Here is a 21,478-nt window from a genome sequence, read left to right as displayed (position 1 = left end):
GCCACTGTGGCTTCTGCTCTCACTAGTCTCCAAAAAGCAGTTAGGACTTGGTGCATGGTGTTCAGCTGCTGAGCTGAATGGGGAGGGGATACACAGCAGAATAGAAAGAATTTGGGAGGATGAGGGGTGGTCAAAAGAACTTTGACTCTTTAACCTTCTAGAAGCCTTGTCAGAAGGGAGACAAATAGAGCCCAGTCATGCTTCTCTCTAGTTGTTGGAGAAACTGTTCTTGTGCCTGAACTTTGTGCAAGTCTGTACTGGAAATCTGAGTCCCAGAGTTGTGTTAATCATGGGGTTGGAAGTTTCACCCCTTTGAGCTAAGTGTCATTCTTTTCCTTTCTCCTTTCCTTCTAGGTCTGGATTTAATTTTGGTGTTGTCACATCAGCTGCTTCATCACCGACACTGCCCAGCCTGGCTTCATCACAAGGTTAGTTTGGAAGAGCATGCAAACAATATCTCTTTGCTGTTAAGAGAAAGCTTACTCTTCCTAATTTGTGTGGTTCTTGTTTTATGTTGTAGTTCTATTATTAAAATTGCAGTAGCTGCAGTAACATTACATATATATGCTGGATTATGCCCTGTAATGCACAGAAATCTAGGCCACCTGCCTTTCAACTAAGAGTAAGCAAAATATTTGCTGCCAAGAACATCTAGGAGGGACTGGTTTATGAAAAGGATAACATCTGTAGTCATTTCCTCTGTTGTCTTTTAATCTGTAGATTTGAAGTTGCCAAGGTGGTCTGATGCAGAAAGCTGTCATTAAGTGGAATGAGCTTTTAGTAATGGGAGGGGAATGCTTGGGATGGCATTTTGTTGCTTCTGAAATTGAGTTGACAATATATAGTCCTCCTTTTCATAGGCAGACAATACTTGGTTGGTCTGGAAAAAGAGGGGACTGATACATCTGTTTTATAGTATTATTGAGGATTTCTGCCTCAAATATCATCTTGCGAAAGAGATTGGATGGTCAAAAAGTCATTTCCAGTGTTACTGGTTACTTTAATAAGAGATACTACCTCTCCTTACAAATCTTGACTTGCTTCTATTCTTAGACCATCACAGCCACAGCTATGCTACTAGTATTCTCTTGGCCTTAAGCAGAGAGAACTAACTTGGCTTAAAACTTGAAGATTTGGTTAATGTAAAAGCTTAAGTAAATAACACTGATTAAAAGAGCAGTGGGAAGTGCAGGAGACAGGCTTGTAAACCACAGCGTTGTGTGAGGGCACTTAACTTCATGCTGCTCTGTGAAATGGTAGGAGCACCTTTGCCTGTGTTAGCTGGTGATGGAAAAAGAACAGAAGGAATTTCAGTGCCCCAGGAAGAAACAAATGCTACATTATTCAGTGTCAGTAACTAATATACTTAAATATACTTAATAGACAGAGAGAAAAACACAAGGGTAATATCAGCTGTGCTAAGCTTTTGCTCTTTGTAATAATAAAGAGCAAAATCTTCATGCATATTTCCTGTACCTTATCCAAATCAACCCATAGTCCAAACACCAATGCAATGTCTTCAAGTCAGAGTTTGTGTCCATTTGGTGCTCAGAAAGGAAATTACAATGCCTCAAACTGGTCCAGTCTCCCTTAAAGCTTCAGTGCTTTCACACAGTTGGACAGCAGTATATCTTGTAAGGGGGGCTGCTTTGGCAGTTACATTTGAGAGCTTTTCTTTAGTCTTTCAAAGCTGAAAACAGGATGCATAGAAACTGGTTGATGGTCTATAAATAGTTGAATTGGTAAAGAAAGATTTGATTCTGTAGAATGCAGTGCCCAATAGTACGTTTATGACCCTGCTCTGTTCTGAGCATGTTCTGTTCACTACAGAGAATTCTGTAGTGAATGTCAGGGTTTAGCTGAACCAGGTAAGGAGTGAGAATGGTGTTAACAGGAAATGGTCTGTAGTAACCAGGTCTTTTATGTTTTATCAAACTGTTGAAAAAGACATGAGAGCTAAAGGCTGAAATTGTCTGTACTCAGAGGAGGATGGTTAAGTGGAGGCTATGGCATGAAAGTGTTTGTTACTGCAACCCTGTCCATAAAGGCTTCAGATGTCAGTGTTGTCTCCTGAATGCACATGGAAGGGGTTAGAGGTTTTATAGTTTTGAGGCAAGACCACTGTTTAGCCACCTGTAAAATACTAAAGCATGCCGTTATTGTAAGAATGATAAAGGAGCTTTGCATACTGTAACTCAGTTTGTAACTTCTGTCACTCTCTCTGGCAGCTCCTGCTAAAGAGTCCACCCAGACCGACTCGTTTGCACTTGCTGGGGGTTCCAAATTTGGAGTAACCCCTGAGGGCTCCTTCACTTTTGGGTCGCTCAAGCCAGCAGGTGCTCCAGGGGCCTTAGCAGGAAATAGCCCCTCAGGAGATGGCACCCAGCCAAACAAACCTGCTGCAACAACATCTTCTGCTCCATCCACAACGTCTGGCAAGTTGGATGTCTCCCCATCTAAATCAGGAGATCACTTGTTTCAGAGCAGTATAGCTGGGGAAACTCTCGGGAGCTTCTCAGGACTACGGGTTGGTCAAGTAGATGATAATGCCAAGACCACCACTAAAGCACCACCTACCAGTGTTGTAGGAGCACAGTCATCTAAGGTATCTACAGTACCTTCTGGGTTTACTTTTGGTGCTCCCCTGTTGTTAGGAAAAACGGGAGAAGCTGCTTCAACCTCAGTTACATCAGCTGGCACAGCATCCCTGCCCATCAGCACTAGTGCCACAGGCAGTCTCTTTGGTAACGTCCAGATAACCAGCACAGGGTCCTCTGTATTTAGTCTTGGAAGCTCTAGTGGCAGCAAGCCCACCTTTTCATTTGGTATTCAGCAAGCAAACAGTATGAGCACATCCATCTCTACCCCTTCTACCTTCTCCACTTCAGCATCCCTCTCATTTGGAAATTTCTTGAGTTCAACACAAACTGCTGCAGCTTCTACTAAGGGTGCAGGGGATGCCAAATTACTGTCTGTGCCAGAAAAGCCATCTGAAAATGAAGCTGTGGCAGCTGGATCTTCACCTCCAACAACACTGTCACCACAGCCACAGATACAGCTTTCAGAGCCCATTAAAGAACCCGCTTTACCCCAGGCCACAGCTGGGGACATGGTCTCTGTGGGCTCTGGCACCACATCACCAGCATCTCCCCCTGATGCTGTTGCTGCTCCTGCCACCACAAGCGATTTGAAGGCACCAGTGCCTCCTGCAGTTTCTGCAGCTGCCCCACCAGATCAGAATGTCTCAGCAGCAACTTCTACAACAAGCATTGCCTCTCCTGCAGAAGCCACAAGTGTGTTGGCTGCTACCTCTGATGCTACTACATGTGTGCAGAGTCCAGCTGTTGGTGCTCCCGTGTTTGCCCCCACTTCTGCAGGCTCCTCGGTGTTCTCTCAGCCTTCAAGTTCCAGCTCTTCTGGCTCAGCATTCAGCCAGCCTGCTGGTGATACAGCTGTTGCTCCTTCCACACCACCTGTGTTTGGACAACTACCAGCAGGTACCACAGCATCCTCTCCTTTTGGACAACTCACCACCAGTACCTTGGCCACTGCCACCACTACTACACAGGCTGCCAGCTCAGGTTTTGGTACTTCTGCTTTTGGTACCACCACTACTGGGGGCTTTGGTCAGCCTGCCTTTGGACAAGCACCAACCTTTGGGCAACCAGCAAGCAGTTCTTCAAGTGGTTTTACCTTTAGCCAGTCTGGGTTTGGGACAATGCCAGCCTTTGGCCAGCCAGCAGCTTCCACAGCAGCCTCAAACAGTGGCAGTGTTTTTGGAGCACCAGCTAGCACCAACAGTGCCAGTTCCTTTTCCTTTGGACAGCCATCTGCCAGCACTGGAGGTGGGCTCTTTGGACAAAGCAGCCCTCCAGTGTTTGGGCAGAACACTGGCTTTGGGCAAGGAGGATCAGTCTTTGGTAGCGCTGCCACTGTTACTACTACAACATCATCTGCTGGGTTCAGCTTCTGCCAAGCTTCAGGTAAGAACAAATGGAGGGAGATATGATATCCCAGTGGTGATGTCTGGCTGAACTACAGAGAGCACTGTGTCACTGGGGAAAGTAGGACATTTTTAGTGTCTTTTTTTATTCCCCCTGTGGCACTTGAGGGTTTTTGGTTTGTTGGCTGGGTTTCTTTTCAGTTAGTAGGAAGAGGAGCTGCAGTGTGTGTATGAGGGGGAGGCTAATGCTGGAGACTAAAGAAGCTTTTGCTCTGCTTCACTCTTTGTCAGTCGGCCTCTGAATGTAGCCTTGTCAATCCAATCTTGCATTCATTTTTATGCTTACAAGTCTACCTTGACTTAATTTTGAATTATGAATTGTCCTGCCTGTACAAAAATAAGTGGGTTGGATTCAGCACAGTGTAAAAGATCTTAAACTAGTGTGGTGTTGTAAATTGTTACACTCAAGTGGCAAGACAGCTCCGAAATCATAATCAAGGCATTGAGTACAGATGCAGCACTTCTTCAGTGGGCTGCATAGAGTACAGGCAGCAGCAGATGTATAGGCAGGTATGGTATTATATCATGATTGGAGATGGCAGTAGGTTTTAAGCCTTCCAATTGATGGGTTAGCAAGGAACTAATCTGTTAAATCTGCTTTTGCCTTTGGAAACATCTCAAAATGAAATATAGCAGCGACATGAGCATCAGCTACCTTGTCTACACAGTTCAATTGAACACTTGAACACACCAAGCCTACTTTGTCAATCTCCTTTTGTTCTCCACATTGTTACAATATATTGTTGGGTTTTTTTCCAAAGCTTTGTCTGTACAATCTTCAGGTGGCTCCCAGGGACAAGTGAAAAGTACACAGTAATAATAGAGAACATGTATTTCCAAAGAAAAAAACCTAATTAGGCTCATTTAATTAAAAATGATGGCACTGTAGGCAAACTGCTTGTTCATTTTAACTACAGTAACAGAGAACAGTTAAATAGGGGGAAGTGAACTCTGCTTGAGAAAGGTGTTCCTAATTATAGAAATGAAAGTTTTACTACAGAATGCACATTGAAGTGAACTGGAAAATGGAACATGGAGTTCTTCTTTTAATCAAAACATTTCATTATCTATAACAGGAATCTTTAGGTAACAAAGCTTCTTACACAAGTGCAATCAGAACGCTACAGCACTTGTTCGTGACATGGAGGATTATTATAGCTATAACAGAAATCCAGTTCTCTTATATTGTTAGCAACAGTCTCACAATTGGCCTTTTGTTTTCTGTTTGGTTTTAAGTTGGCCAAAGAGAAAAGGAGACTGACTTTCAAATAAACTCTCAATGGAATTATACCATGTGTGTTGGTACATACTTAAAATTGGTCTAACCCAAATACATTTGGTAACATCATGTGTATCCTGTGTTTTGGTATAGGAGACCTGTCCTCACCCTGCTCTGGGCTAGTGTCACCTCCCTGAATTGTCTTACACCCTAGTAATAGTCATGATGGTTTATTTTCCTTTCTTTTCTTAGCAGGTTTTGGTTCCAGTAACACAGGCTCTGTGTTTGGGCAAGCAGCTAATACTGGAGGCACTGTCTTTGGCCAGGCAAGTACTTACTGCATTTGTAGAAACAAGAGAGTGTTATGTAGAGTGGACTTGTTCAGGATTCCCTGCCTATTTCTGATTAAAAGATACAATTTGACATACTGAGCAACAAGCATCCCAGACTGTACTGAAAGTATTTGCTATTGTAGTGGGCACCAAAGCAGCATTTGCGCAAGTGTTTTCCGAGGAGCATGAGGGATAAATGTTTTATCACGTGCAGGATAAGATAAGACATGTGGAAAGTCACCTCCTTTTATTCCATGCCAAGTGGACAGTGGAGGGTAAGTTTCCAAGACATTATTCTGTGCCACAGACAAGGTTTAAGACAGACATGAATAAGATTTCACTGCATTACATGTGGGGATGTAATTGCTTACTGGTTCATCAGCTCCTTCGTACATCTAGAGGAATAGTCTGAACAGAAAAATCTGCCTTGGAGGCTTGTGGTGCTTTGACTTTGTTTAAATCCCTTTTTTGTCCTTTTTGTGTTCCAGCAGCCATCTTCTTCCAGTGGAGGCTTGTTTGGAGCTGGAAGTGGTGGGAGAGGTGGAGGCTTCTTCAGTGGTCTGGGAGGAAAGCCAAGTCAGGATGCAGCCAATAAGAATCCCTTCAGTTCCTCCAGTGGAGGATTTGGATCTGCAGCTTCCCAGAGTAAGTGAACAAAACAAGAATACAAAATGTGCTGTGATTTCCATCTGCTTTTGGGATCCCATCTGCTTTTCTGCCATTAGTCACGTTCAAGTAAATTCTGTGTTAACATGAAAGGCTTCTAGGGGGTAACAGAGACTGCATCATGTGTAATCTGGAGTTTTAGGTTTATGGAGAGCAAATAGGGAAGCCATTGAAACAAAAAAGCAGATGCAGCAAGCGAGAATAATATCTATATTCTGTAGGGAATTTGTGGCCAGATACTTCTTCAAAATGGAATAGTCTAAATTCTTGTCACTGAATTTCTGCTTCCAACTTGTCTGGAAGTTAGAAAGCTTTAATTATTTCTACCCTCCTCTAACACTGGGCAGTATTAATAATCTGTGCTCAAAAGAAACCAAGCTAACAAGTATGTGATGAGTAGCAGTATCCTCAGCTCTGTCCCAGAAATGGCTAACACATATGGACAAGCTGTCATTTCTTGGATATAGGAGGAGATGTGAATTTCTTCAGTCACGTGGATGTAAAGAAAAACAAATACAGTGATTGGTTTGGGTCTGTAGTCTGTTTTGGCAAGGATGCAGAATTAGAGTTCCTTTTACCAGTTTTTACCCAGATTTAATAGGCAGGGTGGGTCTCTCAGAGATAAACTCATACAAGGGATTGTGTTGAAGCCCTCTTTGGGAGGAGGGACTCATCCCTTGTCCTTTCTTTTGCTCCAGTTGTCAGCTAAAAGGCATCAGTCCATGTGTGTGTGTTTGCTAAATCAATCTGCATGTGAGGTGCCACACCAACCGTCCCACATACTGCTTCTTGTCCAACCAACCTACCAAAAGAGGCACGAAAAGTAGTTAAGAATAAACTAAAGCTGCCAACAGGTTCCTTTGCACCAGGGACATTAAGGGGCTATTAGAAATTCTTTCTAGAAGCTATAAAGGTTTAACTGTAAAGGCAAGAATCAATCACTGTCCACTAGTGTAAAGATCTGGTTTTTGAATGCCTGTGTCAAGATAAAAACACATTAGTTTTGAGTGTTCTGGGGTAACAGGTCTTGGTAATACCCTAAAATCTGAGCGGAGATGCTTATATGCCATTGTCTGCTCTAGCAATTAGTTGAAAATACTAGCAGGTTCTCTCGTGCTTTTCGTGTGCAGCAAGTGTAGGTCTGCACTTGTTCCATGCATTTGTATGTCACAAAAGCAATTCATAATGATTTCTGAAGTGTGACTGTTATTTAATGAGACTGCCCAACTTTGTTATTTCATCCCTTGTGACATGGGTTTGGGTGAAGGGGAAGGCAGGAGGGGTGGAGTCCAGCAGGTAGAAAGCACAAAGAAAGGGAAACAGTGTCCAAGATGTAAAACTAAGGGAATAAAGGGAAGCTGTAGAATTCGCTGCAAGTGGCTAGAAGTTGGCTTCAAGTCTTGGGAGAGCAAATCCATTTGTTTTATTACATCGTTAATGATCCTTTGGGATTAATGGTTGAGGTCAGTCCTCTAACTGTGCTGATTGATCCCTCCTTTATTGGAGCACTGGGTTTTGTGATAAAATAAAACAGATGGTTCACCAGAGAGGAGCTTTGGTTATTCTGTGTCCTGCCACTAGATGCTAAATCTCTCTGTAGACTTATGAAAGAAGAAAACTTGAGTTATTTCTCAGTAAGGCTGGAAGAGTTTGACTCCTGCTTTAAGGTCCTGTCAGTCATGTTAAGAAATACTCACCATTGCCACAATAGCTGAGAATCTTCAATTTATGGTAAACTCATCTTTGCTGCTGTAATTTCTCACTTGAGGGATTGTCTTTTGGTGACTGCAGCACAGGATGCAACTAAACAAATCATCCATCACTGTGATTTCCTAGATTGCAGCAGTAAAGGGTTGTTAGTGGTCCATGAGATCCGTAATGGATCTCAGTGAAACTACAAAGCCCTGTAGGAATATGGGAAAATTTGGCTTCTGTCTGCAGAGTGCTGTTTTCAATGTGGTGTTCATTTTGTGCTTGAGGATCTGCTAATCCAGGTAATAAAGTGTAATGTAGGATATTGTCTTTTAGGAACTTCTCAACTGTTCTTCTTCTCCCCAGGTTCTTCCAGCTTATTTGGAAACAGTGGAGCAAAGACTTTTGGATTTGGTAGCTCATCTTTTGGAGAGCAGAAGCCTACAGGCACTTTCAGCTCTGGTGGTGGAAGTGTGGCATCCCAAGGCTTTGGATTCTCCAGTCCAAACAAAGCAGGTACTTTGTTTAATCTATGAACAGCCATGGTTATCTGTGAGATATTTAGGATTCTACCATTTAGATGTCTACAGCCTGGGCTCAGTACATGTACAGGAATTGTCTCTGAACAATAAATAGTGGCTTAGGGAATGGAACTTTAGCTGGTGGATTCAAGCAGGGATTTACAATTCCATGTGCAGAAAAGCATCCAATAAACTACATTTTCAGGTGTTCGTTCCAGAAATTCCCATTGCAGTTTAAGAGCAGAGAGCTCTGTGAATTCGTTCTGGTCTTGGGTACCATAAAATGAAGAATACAAAATATGGAACTGAAGAAATTTGTCCCATTTTAGGTGCTTCCTTGGAATATTATCTTCCAAACTTCACTCTGGGTTTTGTAACTCTTTTTGTCCCCATTTCTTCACTTGAGTGAATGCAGATGCCTGCAGTGGGGAAGCTCCCTCATAAAATTTGTATTCGACATGGTTCAGGTCCTTCTCTTTTGAAACCAGTCTTGACCTGCCATCATCCTCTCTTCTGTTCTCTGCCAATTGAATTCATTGAATCAAATACTGGAAATTTCACAAAACCTCTTTTCTTTTTACTGTCATCTGCCCAAAGAAAGAGCCACAAGAGGAGTGGTGACTGTGATAGGTCCATTAGAACTCAGTGGCAAAATGTTCATTTTGTTGATAGACAAAAATGGAGGTTCAAAGGGTCAGGCAGAGCCAAGCTTCTCTCCTTTATCCTCAGCCCATTCTTACAGTGTACATAGATAAAGATGCTCCAAGAGTGTCTGTTGAAGCTTTGTTACTGGGGGAAGTAGTAGAGATTTGGTCATCCTTGAAGTTGTCTTCAGAAAATGGTGCTCATGAACTCCCTTTGGAGAAGCAGTGCACTGGGAGGAAGCGCTCTCTGCTTGTCACTGGCTGTGCTCTCATGTTAGTGAAGTGGCTGAGAACATAATGGTGGTGCTGTCAGATCCAGCAGCCCTTTGTAAGGTGTCTTTCAAGTATTGCATTCCACTTGGTAGTGGTAGTTTCTTGTCTCTGGCATACCTCCCATCTGCTGTTTTTGCTAGAGGAGGAGAAAGGCATTGCTGAAGGAAGTTCTTCTTTCATTCACCCACTAACTTTTTCCTTGCTTTTGATTAGTTTCACAATTCTTCTTGTGATAGGATTTTCACGTAATTTCTGCAGAATGTACATCCACTCACACAGAGCTCAGATCCTTCCCTCCTCTGCTTGTATTTGCTAAATACCAAAATGAATGGCATGTCATCCCCTCAGCTGCAGTGAAGGGTTTGCTTGATTTGAATCCCCCTTTGCTCTGGTTTCGCTACTTACAAATAGTGGAGAAAGAAAAATGAAACATGTTAATATGCTTTGCAGAAGAGAGTTAATGCCAAGGAGAGCTTCAGCTCCTGTGATAAATACTCTGACTTCCTAGAGATAGAGGTAACAAGATACCTCTTCTGTGTTTAAATAATTCAGGCCTAGCATTTATTCTTTTCCACACCTTTTGTGTTTACAGCCAAACACTATCTGTTACCTTGACATGGACTGGAATTTCACCCAGGGTATTAAAATGTGTGGTGGTATCCCATCCTCATCCCTAGTCACACAGCAGAGCAGGTGTCCCTCACGTTCCACAGTGTCAACTAGAAACAGGACAGTAATATCAGCAGATGAATATAGAATAAAATCATCTGTGTAGGAGTCTAGATAGAGCTGCAGAAGGCAGCTAAACTCTTGAAGAGAAATTGCCAAGAGCAGAGTTCAGTTCCTGATTCTCTGCAGGAATCTGCTGACCTGGCATTTAATCATTGCATCTTAGTTTCCACCACTTAAACTCGGATTAGATAATACCCTACCTGAATCTTTTTGCATCACGGCAACACCTAAAAACCAAGCTTGCTATCTGTTACCTGATCTTAAGAGGTGAGGGATGCTTACCCATTGCATAAGGGAGTTCTTCCAGTTAAAGCACTTGCATGCATGGAGTTCTGTTTGCAGGAAACTTGTGTGTCCTTCCAGAGCTTTAGATTAGAAACCAGGGTAAAACACTGCAACCCGGCCAGCAGCAAATGTGCACAGAGCTACCCTTTATAGCAGGCTTTTCATTCTGCGCTGTTCTATGTGGTCCTTTGGATAGTAACTTGTTTAAATGGTGATGAGCAGAGCTTTTCTATAAAACTGACTATGTAAGCTGAGCTTTTTTTTTCTGGCAAGGAATGCTAGTTTTATGGTGAAGGAAGAATATGTGTTTTTTAAACAATAATAAAAGCACCAGTCTATCACCTGCTCTATGTATGTTTATTGTAACTTGATTATTGTGCACATTTCTATCTCTCAATTAAAAACCTGATCTTTTTTTACATAAAGCCAGTAGAGATTCCTTCACAGTGTGCTACCATGTATGATGTATAACCACCTTCTAGTACAGCTCTGGGGACTGAGTTGATCTTGTGATGAAACGTTTAAGAGACCCAGAATATGGTTTTCTTCTGGATAGTCTCTTTAATTTGGTTGCAGTTTTTTGCATGCCCTCAGCTCCTTTTCTTATCCCTGTCATACCCTGCAGTTTGGTAGCTGTGTGCCAATTAGTTTATAAATATTGCTGTGTCCATATGATAAGATGAACAGCCCCATTATGGAGATTGCTTAGAAATCTGGTTCTTTGGTTTTTCTCTTTCTTTCTGCATTATTGTTGACGTGATGTTCTTGTTCCTTTTTTGCCTCTGTTTTGCTCAGGTGGCTTCGGTGCTGCTCCAGTGTTTGGCAGCCCTCCCACTTTTGGGGGATCCCCTGGGTTCGGAGGGGTGCCAGCATTCGGTTCAGCCCCAACCTTTTCAAGCCCTCTGGGCTCAACGGGAGGCAAAGTGTTCGGCGAGGGTACAGCAGCAGCCAGCGCCGGAGGATTTGGGTAAGCCACCAGGGTCCAGGGATGGGGAAAACAACGTTCTTGCATGACAAAGACCATTATGCTTAGCTGTCTCTGCATTAAGGTAAAGAATATGTTCTGTGATTGATTGCAAAGCTCTAAGTGTCCTTGGTTTGTTCGTTTAAAACTAAAATAAAAAGGCAGAGAACGAAGACTTCATTCCCAAAGGAAATAATGTGTATGATCTCATTTCAGTGCTGAAACTACTATGTTGAATCTTTAGTTTCAGAGATTCGGAGGGGAAGGGATGTGAGTCATCTTGCAACTGTCTAAGGAAATGCAGGAGTATTTTCTGTGTGCACACTTAATGAGTTCGGATCTAGACCTACAAACTATGCCTGGCAGAGAAAATAATAAACATCGTTATCTGTGACTGTCTGGCCACCTTATCTGCTTGTGAGATTTGGGCTAGAGATACTAATGAGAATTCAGGCTGTTCTCTCACCTTTGGAGGTGGGATAAAGCATTTGTAACAGTCTGTGCTCCTGGAGCGATTCGTGTTTATCCCACACTGATTGGTTTTGTCTGTTTCTTTACCCCTTAAGCCTGTGCTTGGCACCAGAGCAGATAGCACTCCTTGTTTTGTTCATTAAGCACAGAATATCAAACCTTGAAAAGCAGCTTCTGGAATAGGCAGCAAGTGCACTTCTTCAGCATTGCACCACCAGTAAGCAACTCTCCCTCATGCCCTGCAGTTATATTCAGACAGAACAGACCCAACTGAAAAAAGGAAAAACCTCCAGTGAGAAGAGGAAACTGGAATCTTCATGTTTACATATTTCACAAGCATTTCTCTTTTAGTTTCAGCAGGAGCTGCCTTTATGTAAGGGACATTAGAACATCCAGAAGTGTAACCTGTTAATTCCCCATGAGTTTAGGCAGATGCCCATCTGCCAGGGCACTCCTGAGCTATGGGAGGCTTCAGCTCAGTGGTTCTGCTGCATCCTGAACTCTGGTGCAGCAAACTGGAGAGTCCCTTTGGAAAGGGTAAAGATAGAGGCAGCTTAATTAAATCCTCACAAAGAAGGATGTAGAGAAGACTTAGCTTCCACTCAAGTGATACTTTGTTGAGTTCCAGCTTGCACCCATTGTGCTGCAGGATTTTGTAGTGAAACTGGATGCATTCAGTGACAATGTTGGAAGCTTAGAGATAAAATGGGATTTGGAACAAGCAGCATGATGATGCAAACAGAGCTCTTGCATAAGCACACTGCAGGCTCAAGAAAGATAATTCAGTGGCTTAAATTGTGTCAAGTTTTGAGACTTTCTACTCTAGCAGAAAGGTGCAGACTCAGTTTGATGTTTTCAGAGTTTCCTGAGGAACTGGATCCAAACCTCACCATAAAATTGTGAGCAACAGTTTAATTCTGCAGTATAAGGCAGTGTCTGTGCAGGGCACCTCCTTTCTGCCTTTCTCTTGAAGTGAAACTCTAAAAAATCCCCATTCTGGAGAAGTTACTTGCCAGTACGTTGTGTGGTATTAGCCCCGAGATGCTGAGAACACCCTGCTAACTTCAGTCCATGTGATTCATTGCTGCTTCAGTTCTGAAAGATCTGCATCACTTGATAAATGACTTGGGTGTCAAAAATAGAAACCACTACACTCCTGCAAAGTCTGTAATTCCGACTGTTTGTGAGCAAATCATGTTTTGCTTGCATAAACTAACCTCAAGTGCCTCTCAATTCTGTTTTGCATAGAAGCTTACAAAAGACCTGAAAATGTGAGCAAGCTAAGTTTGATTAAATTGTTACCAGGCAAGGACTGTATTTAATGTCTTTTTATGTAAAAAAGAAACCAACCCAAACGTCTCCATAGTTTGAGCTATTTCTCTGCTTGTGCTGTGCTTCACCTTTTTCAACAGGCGTGTTCTTCTGGTTGCAACTGAAAGAGGCAGTTTGAACCACAAGTTTCCTTGTCACTATTTTCATCTCCACTTCCTTTCACCGGTTAGACGTGATGTGTGTGTTCAGTTGCACAGTCCTGAGGAGATGGAGCACTGTAACAGGCTCTTGTTCTAAAACACTTTATCGTGCTGCTCTTTGAGAAACGAACTACAAAACCTGTTCTGCCTTTCCTGAGGAAACCACATTTGTGGTTCTGAGCTGAAGTTGTCTGCATGTTATATGGGTCAAGAGCCCAACCAGAGGCAAAGGGATGATTAGCAGGGCCATGAACTGCCCACTGTATCTAATGCTGTATGTGGAAGTGGTGTGTACAATTGACAGTGTCTGCGATATGAGAGGTGATGTCCTTTACCAGGTGAATTGCTTGTCAGACTGCTACAGGAGTTATCTTTTATCTGGAGAGATACATTTTGATGTGTGTGCTGGGTTTTCTGGGTTTTTTTCTTTAAAGTCTACTAGATCTGGATGGATGGAGAGGTGCATTAACGTGCTGTCAGTTCATATTTTAAGCCAGAAATGACAGGAGCTTGTGTAAGGCACAGCCTTGCGAAGCTGGCACACTGTTTGACTCAACTGTCTGCTCAGGGAAGGGCTGGTGCTGGGTTAGTACTTGTAGCATTGTGCACTTGCAGAACTGAATGCAAAATGTCTGTGTTTTAAGTTAGAGAAACACCTGAAGCTTGGTTTTTGAATGCACCTCTTATGCTTCTCCCAGTTCTGAATCATGAGTGGGGGCAGAGAACCATCATGTGTACTGTGGTCTCATTAGTGTGTCATGCTGATAGCTCTACAATGCCTGGTTGGACAGAGTGGGTGGAGAAAGGAGACCAATTTCCATATGTAAAAATGCTTCTTATTTCAGTCCCCTAAAGCAATTAGGGAAGTACTCCAAGGGTGATGGGGAGAAGTGCCAGGTAGGTGCAGATCTTCAGGGAAGCACTGGAACTGAGTGTGGTTCCAAATGGGCTGGGGAGGGAAAGGAATTGAGAGATGTGCAGGTGGTTCATGTAGGCAGCAGGGAAAGGTGCCATCTGAAAGCTGGGAGTCTGGGCTCTGCTTTGTGCTCTGGCCATCAGCAGCTCATACCAATTCTGTATTTGCTGCCCTGTTTGTGAAACACGATGATGCTGTACTTTTAAGCTTAGAGGGTGAAAACTACACAGGGGTGAAATAATATCTTCCATTTGATGGCTGGAGTTGGTATGTCCAAGCACTTAAAAATGTACCTTGTGTAAGCATGAACGTATTTGTCTTTCTACCTGGTGTACATTAAGCACAGGAGCTGGACAGATGTTTGTATGTACAATAGCCTTCCCCAAAAGAGTAAATCCATTTTCAGAGCGAACAATTATCATTATTCATATCAGGTGGTCTCTCTCTTGATGCATCATTGTTTGGGTGTGCTGTTATCATTGCAGGTGTGGGGACAAACTTCCAGTGTAAGTTAGATGATGTTTGCAAATACAGATTTTCTCTTTAAACTGCAGGTTTGGTGGTACCAGTAACAACACAGCATCGTTTGGCACGCTAGCAAATCAGAACACCCCGACATTTGGCTCGCTCTCACAACAGGGAACCGGTTTTGGCACACAAAGCAGTGGATTCTCAGCTTTTGGGACAGGTGGAGGAGGTAGGAAAAGCTGAAATATAACGAACCTAACAGGCCCCATGTGTACAGCTTTCCCTGGAACGTGGGTGTGAATCCTCAGCTCCTCATCACAAATCTGCGTGGCCCTAATCCTGCTGTAGGGAAGGCACCATGTCCTGGAGAATTGTGCTGCAGGGGCGGGTATAGTGTCTTCTTCTCAGAATTGAGCTCGTAATTCCATCACTGACATGCTGTGTTGCATTTGAATAAATCACCCTCATCAGGTTAATGCTTTTCACCCCCTTTCATAGAGCTGCTCTTTCTTCTCAAAGGGAAATACTGAGAAATAATGACTATTCAGTACCATATGCATGGGTCTCTGTATGGAAGCACTTAGTGTCAGAAGAAGATGAGCTGCAGGACTGAGGTGGAACAGCAATAGCCAGATTTTTATTTGGTGTAATTTGGTAAAGCTGCAGTGATTTATGCAGGGCTGAGAACAGAGCCTTTGGGAGATGATACACTCGTTGGTGTCACCATTGGCTTGTATTAAGCACGAGCTCTGTCTTCAGAGAGCAGCCCTCTATTTTCATGGAGAGGTGAATAAAGCAGGGACATTGTATGCAGTTCCTGCTAATGAATGGACCTAGCTGATTATCAGTGAAAGCAAAGCCCTCTTAGGAACTGAGGCAAGTCAGTTTTCTTCTAGATGGAGATTTGACTTTCATTGTTTGCCCATTGCTCTTTCCCTGACCTAAGGCAGGAAAGAAATGCTTTTCAATCTGTGTGTGGGAGGGGATGTTTACTACAGACCTTATGCATTCATTTTACTTCTTACCAATTATTTTCTTACTCTTGCATTTCTTTCAGGGTTTGGGTTTGGATCAGCTAACACGTAAGTACCATTTTCTGTCCAATTCTTCATTAAAAGTACAAATAGAATCAAAATAGAAGAGTTGAATGGTTTACAAGAGCAAGGTTTGAAAGTAGCACTAACACACGAGTTCTGGTTTCCTTTTCAGTGGCACTGCATAGAGCTCCAAGTCCTGGCTCTCAGTGTGTGCTTTCCAGGGAGGTTAATCTTTCATATGAAAGAGAATTTTCAGTTAGATCATGCTCTTTCTTCACCTCTCAGGCACATGATGTGCATGCTCACGCTGTGTGTGTGAATCTAATATCTACTCCATTTATCAGGTTGAAACAAGGAATTATCAGTAGTTTTCTGGCTGAATTGAGATCATGGTTTACAGTTAAAGAACAGGACAAGGAGCTGAGGTTAGCTCTGTCATTCACTCTGCCACTGCCCTGCTTGATTAGGTTTAGCAGGTTTCTTAAACCTTAGTTTCCCTATCAAGCAGAGCATGTGTATCTCTCCAGAGAGATTTATGCTTATTCTAGAACCTTCCATCTAGGTATGATGTGTTGATGCAGCCTCAGGTAAAAGATGCTGGAAATACCAATGCGTTTTCATAAGCTTCTGATACAAGGGAAACTGGAAGCTTGTTTGAGGGATCTGCTGACTTAATACTGCCTGAGGGAGACTCCAGCACTCATTCCTGTGTCGTTTCTTCTTGCTCCACAGATCTTCCTCTGGATTTAGTGGATGGAGAAGCTAGAAAGATCCTGAGCCCTCCTGTAGAACTGCCATAGCTCCTGCATTCATGAATCATCCACATGACCAATACAGTTTTTCTTTGAAATACAAATTCTCAGACTTTGTTTTTCCTTTTTATTTCTTTTTATTTTAAGAAAAAGATTTTGCTTATTTTTATGTAACACTTGTTCTCACTCTATATTAAACTATTTTATCTGCCTTGATGTTAGCTGTGTTGGAAGGATTTAATTCCCTGCATCTAGAAGAAATGGATGTATGCTGTGGTTACCAGCCCCGTAGTGGAGTTACCTTTCTGTTGTTCATACCACGCCTAGACAAGGGAGTAGCTCCAGTTGGTCTGTGATAGAAACCAGCACATATTTCATTGAAGAGAATGACTGTTTGTCCAGGGCTCTTCAGAAGGGGCTGAAGTTTTGCCCTGCTAATTTTAAGTATGGGATGTTCCACATGCTTCTCTCAGTGAAGTGCTAAAACTGAGTCATGTGTGAGCCAGAGGCTTAGTGGAGAAATAGGAAATTATCTGAGAAGAAACTGGCAGCGTGCAGAACACGTTCCCATGGCAGTAACATTCAGCAAAGAGGTGGGAAGGAAAAGCTCTCCTATTTTTACCTTTCTGTACATTTCACAGAGCTCAGAAAATGAAACTCTGGTTATAGAGAGAACTTCTGGCCCTTGTATTGAAGTGTGACCTCCATGCAGAGGCGTTGGTGATTCTGCAGCTTACGGTTTTGACTGTTGGCTTGTGACATGTCTGAGATTGTGCTTGTTCCCTGTGGCTCAGCTTTAGTCAGTATCGTTTGAAACTCTCATCTGTTTATACTTGAACATACTGAGCAAATGGCTTAAAGAATGCCCTGAAGGCATTCTGGACAAACACTTTCTCTGTCTGATGCATCTGACCTTCACGAAACCTCTACATGATGTAAATGGGGTTTTGTTGCTCTCTGAAAAATGCTTTTGAAATAACAGCTTGTGTATTAGTTGAATACATGCAGATGGGATGGGGTTTATCTTGTTGGTTCTATTAGGACGTTTTGGGGTACTTCTGCTTTTGCTATTTTCAGCAGAAGCATTAAGGTTTCTTGTTAATACCACACAATTTATGTGTCACTTTCTGGTTTGGTGGGCATGTGGTCGCTTTTTGGAATTGTAAATAGTTGGTAACTGCTTGGTTTTGGATCCAGTGTGTTCTAAACCAGATACTTCCATCAACAGTTCCTGAAGAAATCCCTTCTTTCAAGTCAACCTAAAAAGCGAGTGTTCATCCTAACTCCTGTTGTGGAAAGCATCGTTCCAATCTCTGCAACAGGGAATGACATTAGGTAGGTTCCCTTTAAAAAGGAAGACTACTAAAAGATGGGAATTACAGTGTACAAGGAAGGCTTACAGCTTTGCTATAGGCTCCAAGGCTTTTACATATGCCCTGGATTTTGGAACCCTGGCATGGTGTGTGTCGAATTGAGACAGCAACCTTGTCAGGGAGTTGTTTATAACCTCCTTTTCCCTCTAATGGAAGAGAGTGAGCACTGGAGATCCTTGGAGAAAATCTACTGCAGTTTTGCTGCTTTGGCGATGGAAGAAAAAGATGGAGGTGTTTGAAGTGTGCCTGCTGGTGTGTTCTCCTTGACTGTACACCATTTCTTATGGCCTAGAGGTGATACTGCTGCTCTGCTTTCCTTCCTCTTTATAAATAGCAGTTGGCCCAAACCATTGACCTTAAATTCTTTGCATTAATCTCCCCTCGCTGTGGCATGCAACACCTCCTAGCGAGGCCATATCAGCTGTGCTGCCCCAGATAGCTAACGAACCCCTTGCTATGGAGAAGATTGGCTCGGTAAGAATGTGATGTTGGCATGCTGGGCCATTGCAAGTTTCTCTTTTGGAATGATGGGAGCAGTTGGGGGTTGTCCTGCTGTGCTGCTTGCTACCTGTTAACTCCTTTACCCTTGGCAAGTGAAGGGCAGGTGGAGTCACTCCAGATCCTGCCTGAACACAGATTTCCTTGCAATGCTTCCAAAACCATGGCTGAAACAACCCAACCCCCTGAACTACGTGCCCTGGAGGAGCGGGTGCTGCTCCTGGTTTCCATAGTAGCTGCTGGAGGCGCTGAGCAGCGCAGGGAGGCTGATCGTGACCACAAGCCTACAGGAATAAGCACAAAACGCAGCAAAGTCGACTTTGAGCAAATCTGCATTCGTGTTGGATGACTCAAGGGCTTGGCAAGTGCGTGTGGCTCTGGGTTGGTGGGTGCCAGAAGCTGGTGCAGGCTCTCATCTGCGTTGAGTGGCCTGGGATCTCATGGCCTCCCTCCAGGGTTTTGTGGACACGTGTCCACCATAGAATAAAGCCACTACCACAAAGTCCCGTCTCAACAGAGCTGGTAAAGAAGCCAAGCACTAACTGGGCTTGGAGCCCTTGTTCTGGTGGTTTTGTTGTCCCTGCTGGTCCATCCTCGAGTAACTGACAGCAGTGACTGCTCTAAAGGAGCTCACCCTTTGGTCTGTGCTAATGTGGTTGTGCCTTTTTACCCTGCTAATTCCCTATGAGAAGTCTCGCCAGGCTTTCATCAAAGGTGGAGTCTTAATTATTGCTAATGAAAGAACATATTTTTCCCTCCCTTGAGACCATGCTGTGGCCTGGAGGCAGCAGGAAGCCGAGTGCTATGGCAGAGCACTAATGATGATGTTAGAGGCTCGGTGGGCAGAAGGGAGCCTGGGGTGTAGAGAGGATCTCCCCAAGCCCATGGAGAGACCAGGACAGGGATTTGTGCTTCTTGAAAAGGGAGGAAAGCTCCTCAAATCTTTCTGTAAAAGGGGCAAACGTGACTGTGTCAGAGAGACTCAGAAAGAAATGAGAATTGTTTAATCTTGGGTTTTAAAGAGCCTTACTGTATAATGCTTGGTATTGCAGAATATAGAGGCTGTGCAGGGTGTCAGTGGTCTCAGTGATACCCTTCAGTCCGGATCCATCTCCTGGAAGAGGAGGCTGTTGTTTCTTTGGCTCTCCCATGTCACAGCACCATGGTGTGGAGAGGCAACTGGAGACAGGCCATGAAACCAAGGAGGGATTGCAGGGCTGGAGTTCATCTCATGCTGCCAGGTTATATCCCGTGTGGCCACCTCCCTGCCGGAGCAGAGCCAACCTGCACTGACCAGACCCCTGATGATGCTCCATGGGAGAAACCAGACATGCTTGACGTGACCATCCTGCTGGGGACAGGCTTGTGAGCCTCAGCAGTGAGCTGCTGGGGTGTTTGTCTGGGAGGTGAGTCTCAGGCAGGAGGAAGTGATGCTGAATGTTCCAGGCCCTTGATCCCGCTGTTGGGAGCAGGGTGGAAAGGTGAAGGAGGGTGGTGGCATTCTCCCACCCCTCGCCAGCAATCCATGTGGGGCTGCCTCCCTTTCCCCCATCAGCCCATCTGTGTCCCTGCTGCAGCAAGCCCAGAGGCTGAAGTGACATTTTATGTATCCCTTCTTAGTTTTCATGTGTCCTGCCCTTGTGTATTGCTTCCAGTGTCGCTTCCAAGGAAAACTAATCCTGCATGAGCATGTCTGGTGGTGCCGAGGGAGTGTTTGTTCCCAGATAAATGTCGTGCTGAGCCCCAGGGGCTCAATGGGGATGAGCAGCCCTTGGTCAGCAGTGAGACCCCAGGGTGATGCAGCCATCAAGTAAAGACCATTCCTCACCAAGGGATGAACTTGGAGATGTGAGCATCATTTTCAGCTCACTCCTGCATGAGGACCCTGCAGTTATGCTCAGTGAGGTTACACTCCCCATGCCCTCTGCCTCCCACCATCCCCACCTCCTTTGTCTGCGGTCACAAAGCTCCATGTCTCTGGCTCCTGCTGCAGTCAGGACTTGTCCTACGTGCCCCTATCACACACGGGCACGCTCTGTGCTGCCAGTGCCCGTGTCTGACCTCATCCTGTTCCCTGACCATGAGATAAGATGAGGTGCAGGGGCACTGCTCCTGGGAGCGCACAGCCATGGGTGATGCTGCGGCCTTGGGCTGGGGTCCTGCCCCATCACCACATCCCCTTCCAGTCATGGCAGAGACAGGACCCTTCGCTCCCCCCTTCTTTTGGAGCCATTCCTGGGTCAGTGCTCCCTATAGTATAGGGGGTATATAGTATAGTGTACACATACAGTATATAGAGATTACTCTGGAGGTACCAGGAGCTTCAAATGCACTGCACTTAAGTGATGCTTCAAAGGTGAAATAAGCTATTGCTCTATACAGAGAGGGAAATAGGGGATACACCCCACAGTTATGAGCCATGGCAGGATCAGACCTGACTCTCCAGTGCTGCTCTCCCATCTCTGGGCTTTTTGGCAGGTCTCTGGTTTACACTGATTTACAAAGGTGTTACTAAAGGCATCCCTGGTACCTCGGTGCAGATTCATGAGCTGTGTTACACATACGTGCATGGAACACATGACACAGTGTTTTTACTCTATTTTTTTCCATAGATGCCTCAAGGCTCTTCAGTGCATTGCTAAGAATATTTGTCTTTAACACTTGAAAACACGGGAAGGAGCAGGAGTGCTTGTAGCTGCTGCACGTGAACCGCTCAGGGAGACGTGAGACGGAAGAAATGGGAATCAAAACCTGATTTGCATCAGCAGAGGGAAGTCCCTGCAGAGTGCTCAGAGCAGGATGCTGAGGCCCTTCCCTCGACCCTATTGCTGCCTCTGCTTAAACCCAGGGTAGGAGATCACAGAGCCACGAGTGGCAAAAGGTAAAGTCTGATTTGTAGCCCCTGCTCACAAACGGCTGCCAGGAAGGGTCGGGGTTGGTGACCTCCTGTACTTGCCTTTCCTCCTGCTCCCCTCCTGCCCTTGGCTTTGTGTCACTGATGGAACTCCCCAAATGGGCCGTGTGGCTCTGTTTTAACGTGGGTGTTGTGGATGGGGGCACCAGGTCTCCCCACTGCAAACGTTGGCTGCAGCCTTGAAGGGGCACAACAGGCTTGTAGCAGGCTCCAGGTAGGACACAAGGAGAGGCAGTGAAGGGGGGA

General features: G+C 44.3%; 1 protein-coding gene across 4 annotated transcripts in view; it reads left to right on the top strand.

Annotated features, from left to right (window-relative positions):
- NUP214 (nucleoporin 214) overlaps positions 1 to 16,663 on the top strand; it is a 43,604-nt gene extending 26,941 nt beyond the window's left edge. The window contains exons 28-36 of one of the 4 annotated variants that reach the window (XM_034067461.1): positions 355 to 428; positions 2,229 to 3,983; positions 5,478 to 5,548; positions 6,046 to 6,199; positions 8,279 to 8,428; positions 11,163 to 11,334; positions 14,745 to 14,887; positions 15,716 to 15,740; positions 16,428 to 16,663. In XM_034067461.1, the coding sequence (XP_033923352.1) occupies positions 355 to 428; positions 2,229 to 3,983; positions 5,478 to 5,548; positions 6,046 to 6,199; positions 8,279 to 8,428; positions 11,163 to 11,334; positions 14,745 to 14,887; positions 15,716 to 15,740; positions 16,428 to 16,461 (2,578 nt within the window). In that variant the 3' untranslated portion in view covers positions 16,462 to 16,663. Of the gene's footprint in view, positions 1 to 354; positions 429 to 2,228; positions 3,984 to 5,474; positions 5,549 to 6,042; positions 6,200 to 8,278; positions 8,429 to 11,162; positions 11,335 to 14,744; positions 14,888 to 15,715; positions 15,741 to 16,427 lie in introns of all 4 variants that reach the window. The other 3 variants (XM_034067459.1, XM_034067460.1, XM_034067458.1) reach the window with 3 other exon arrangements.
- Positions 16,664 to 21,478: the final 4,815 nt, after the last annotated feature.

Source organism: Melopsittacus undulatus, chromosome 11 (assembly GCF_012275295.1).
Source record: "Melopsittacus undulatus isolate bMelUnd1 chromosome 11, bMelUnd1.mat.Z, whole genome shotgun sequence".
Lineage (NCBI taxonomy): Eukaryota > Metazoa > Chordata > Aves > Psittaciformes > Psittaculidae > Melopsittacus > Melopsittacus undulatus.
The sequence above is the reverse complement of the archived record's forward strand: the minus strand, read 5'-3'. Positions and strand labels throughout refer to the sequence as shown.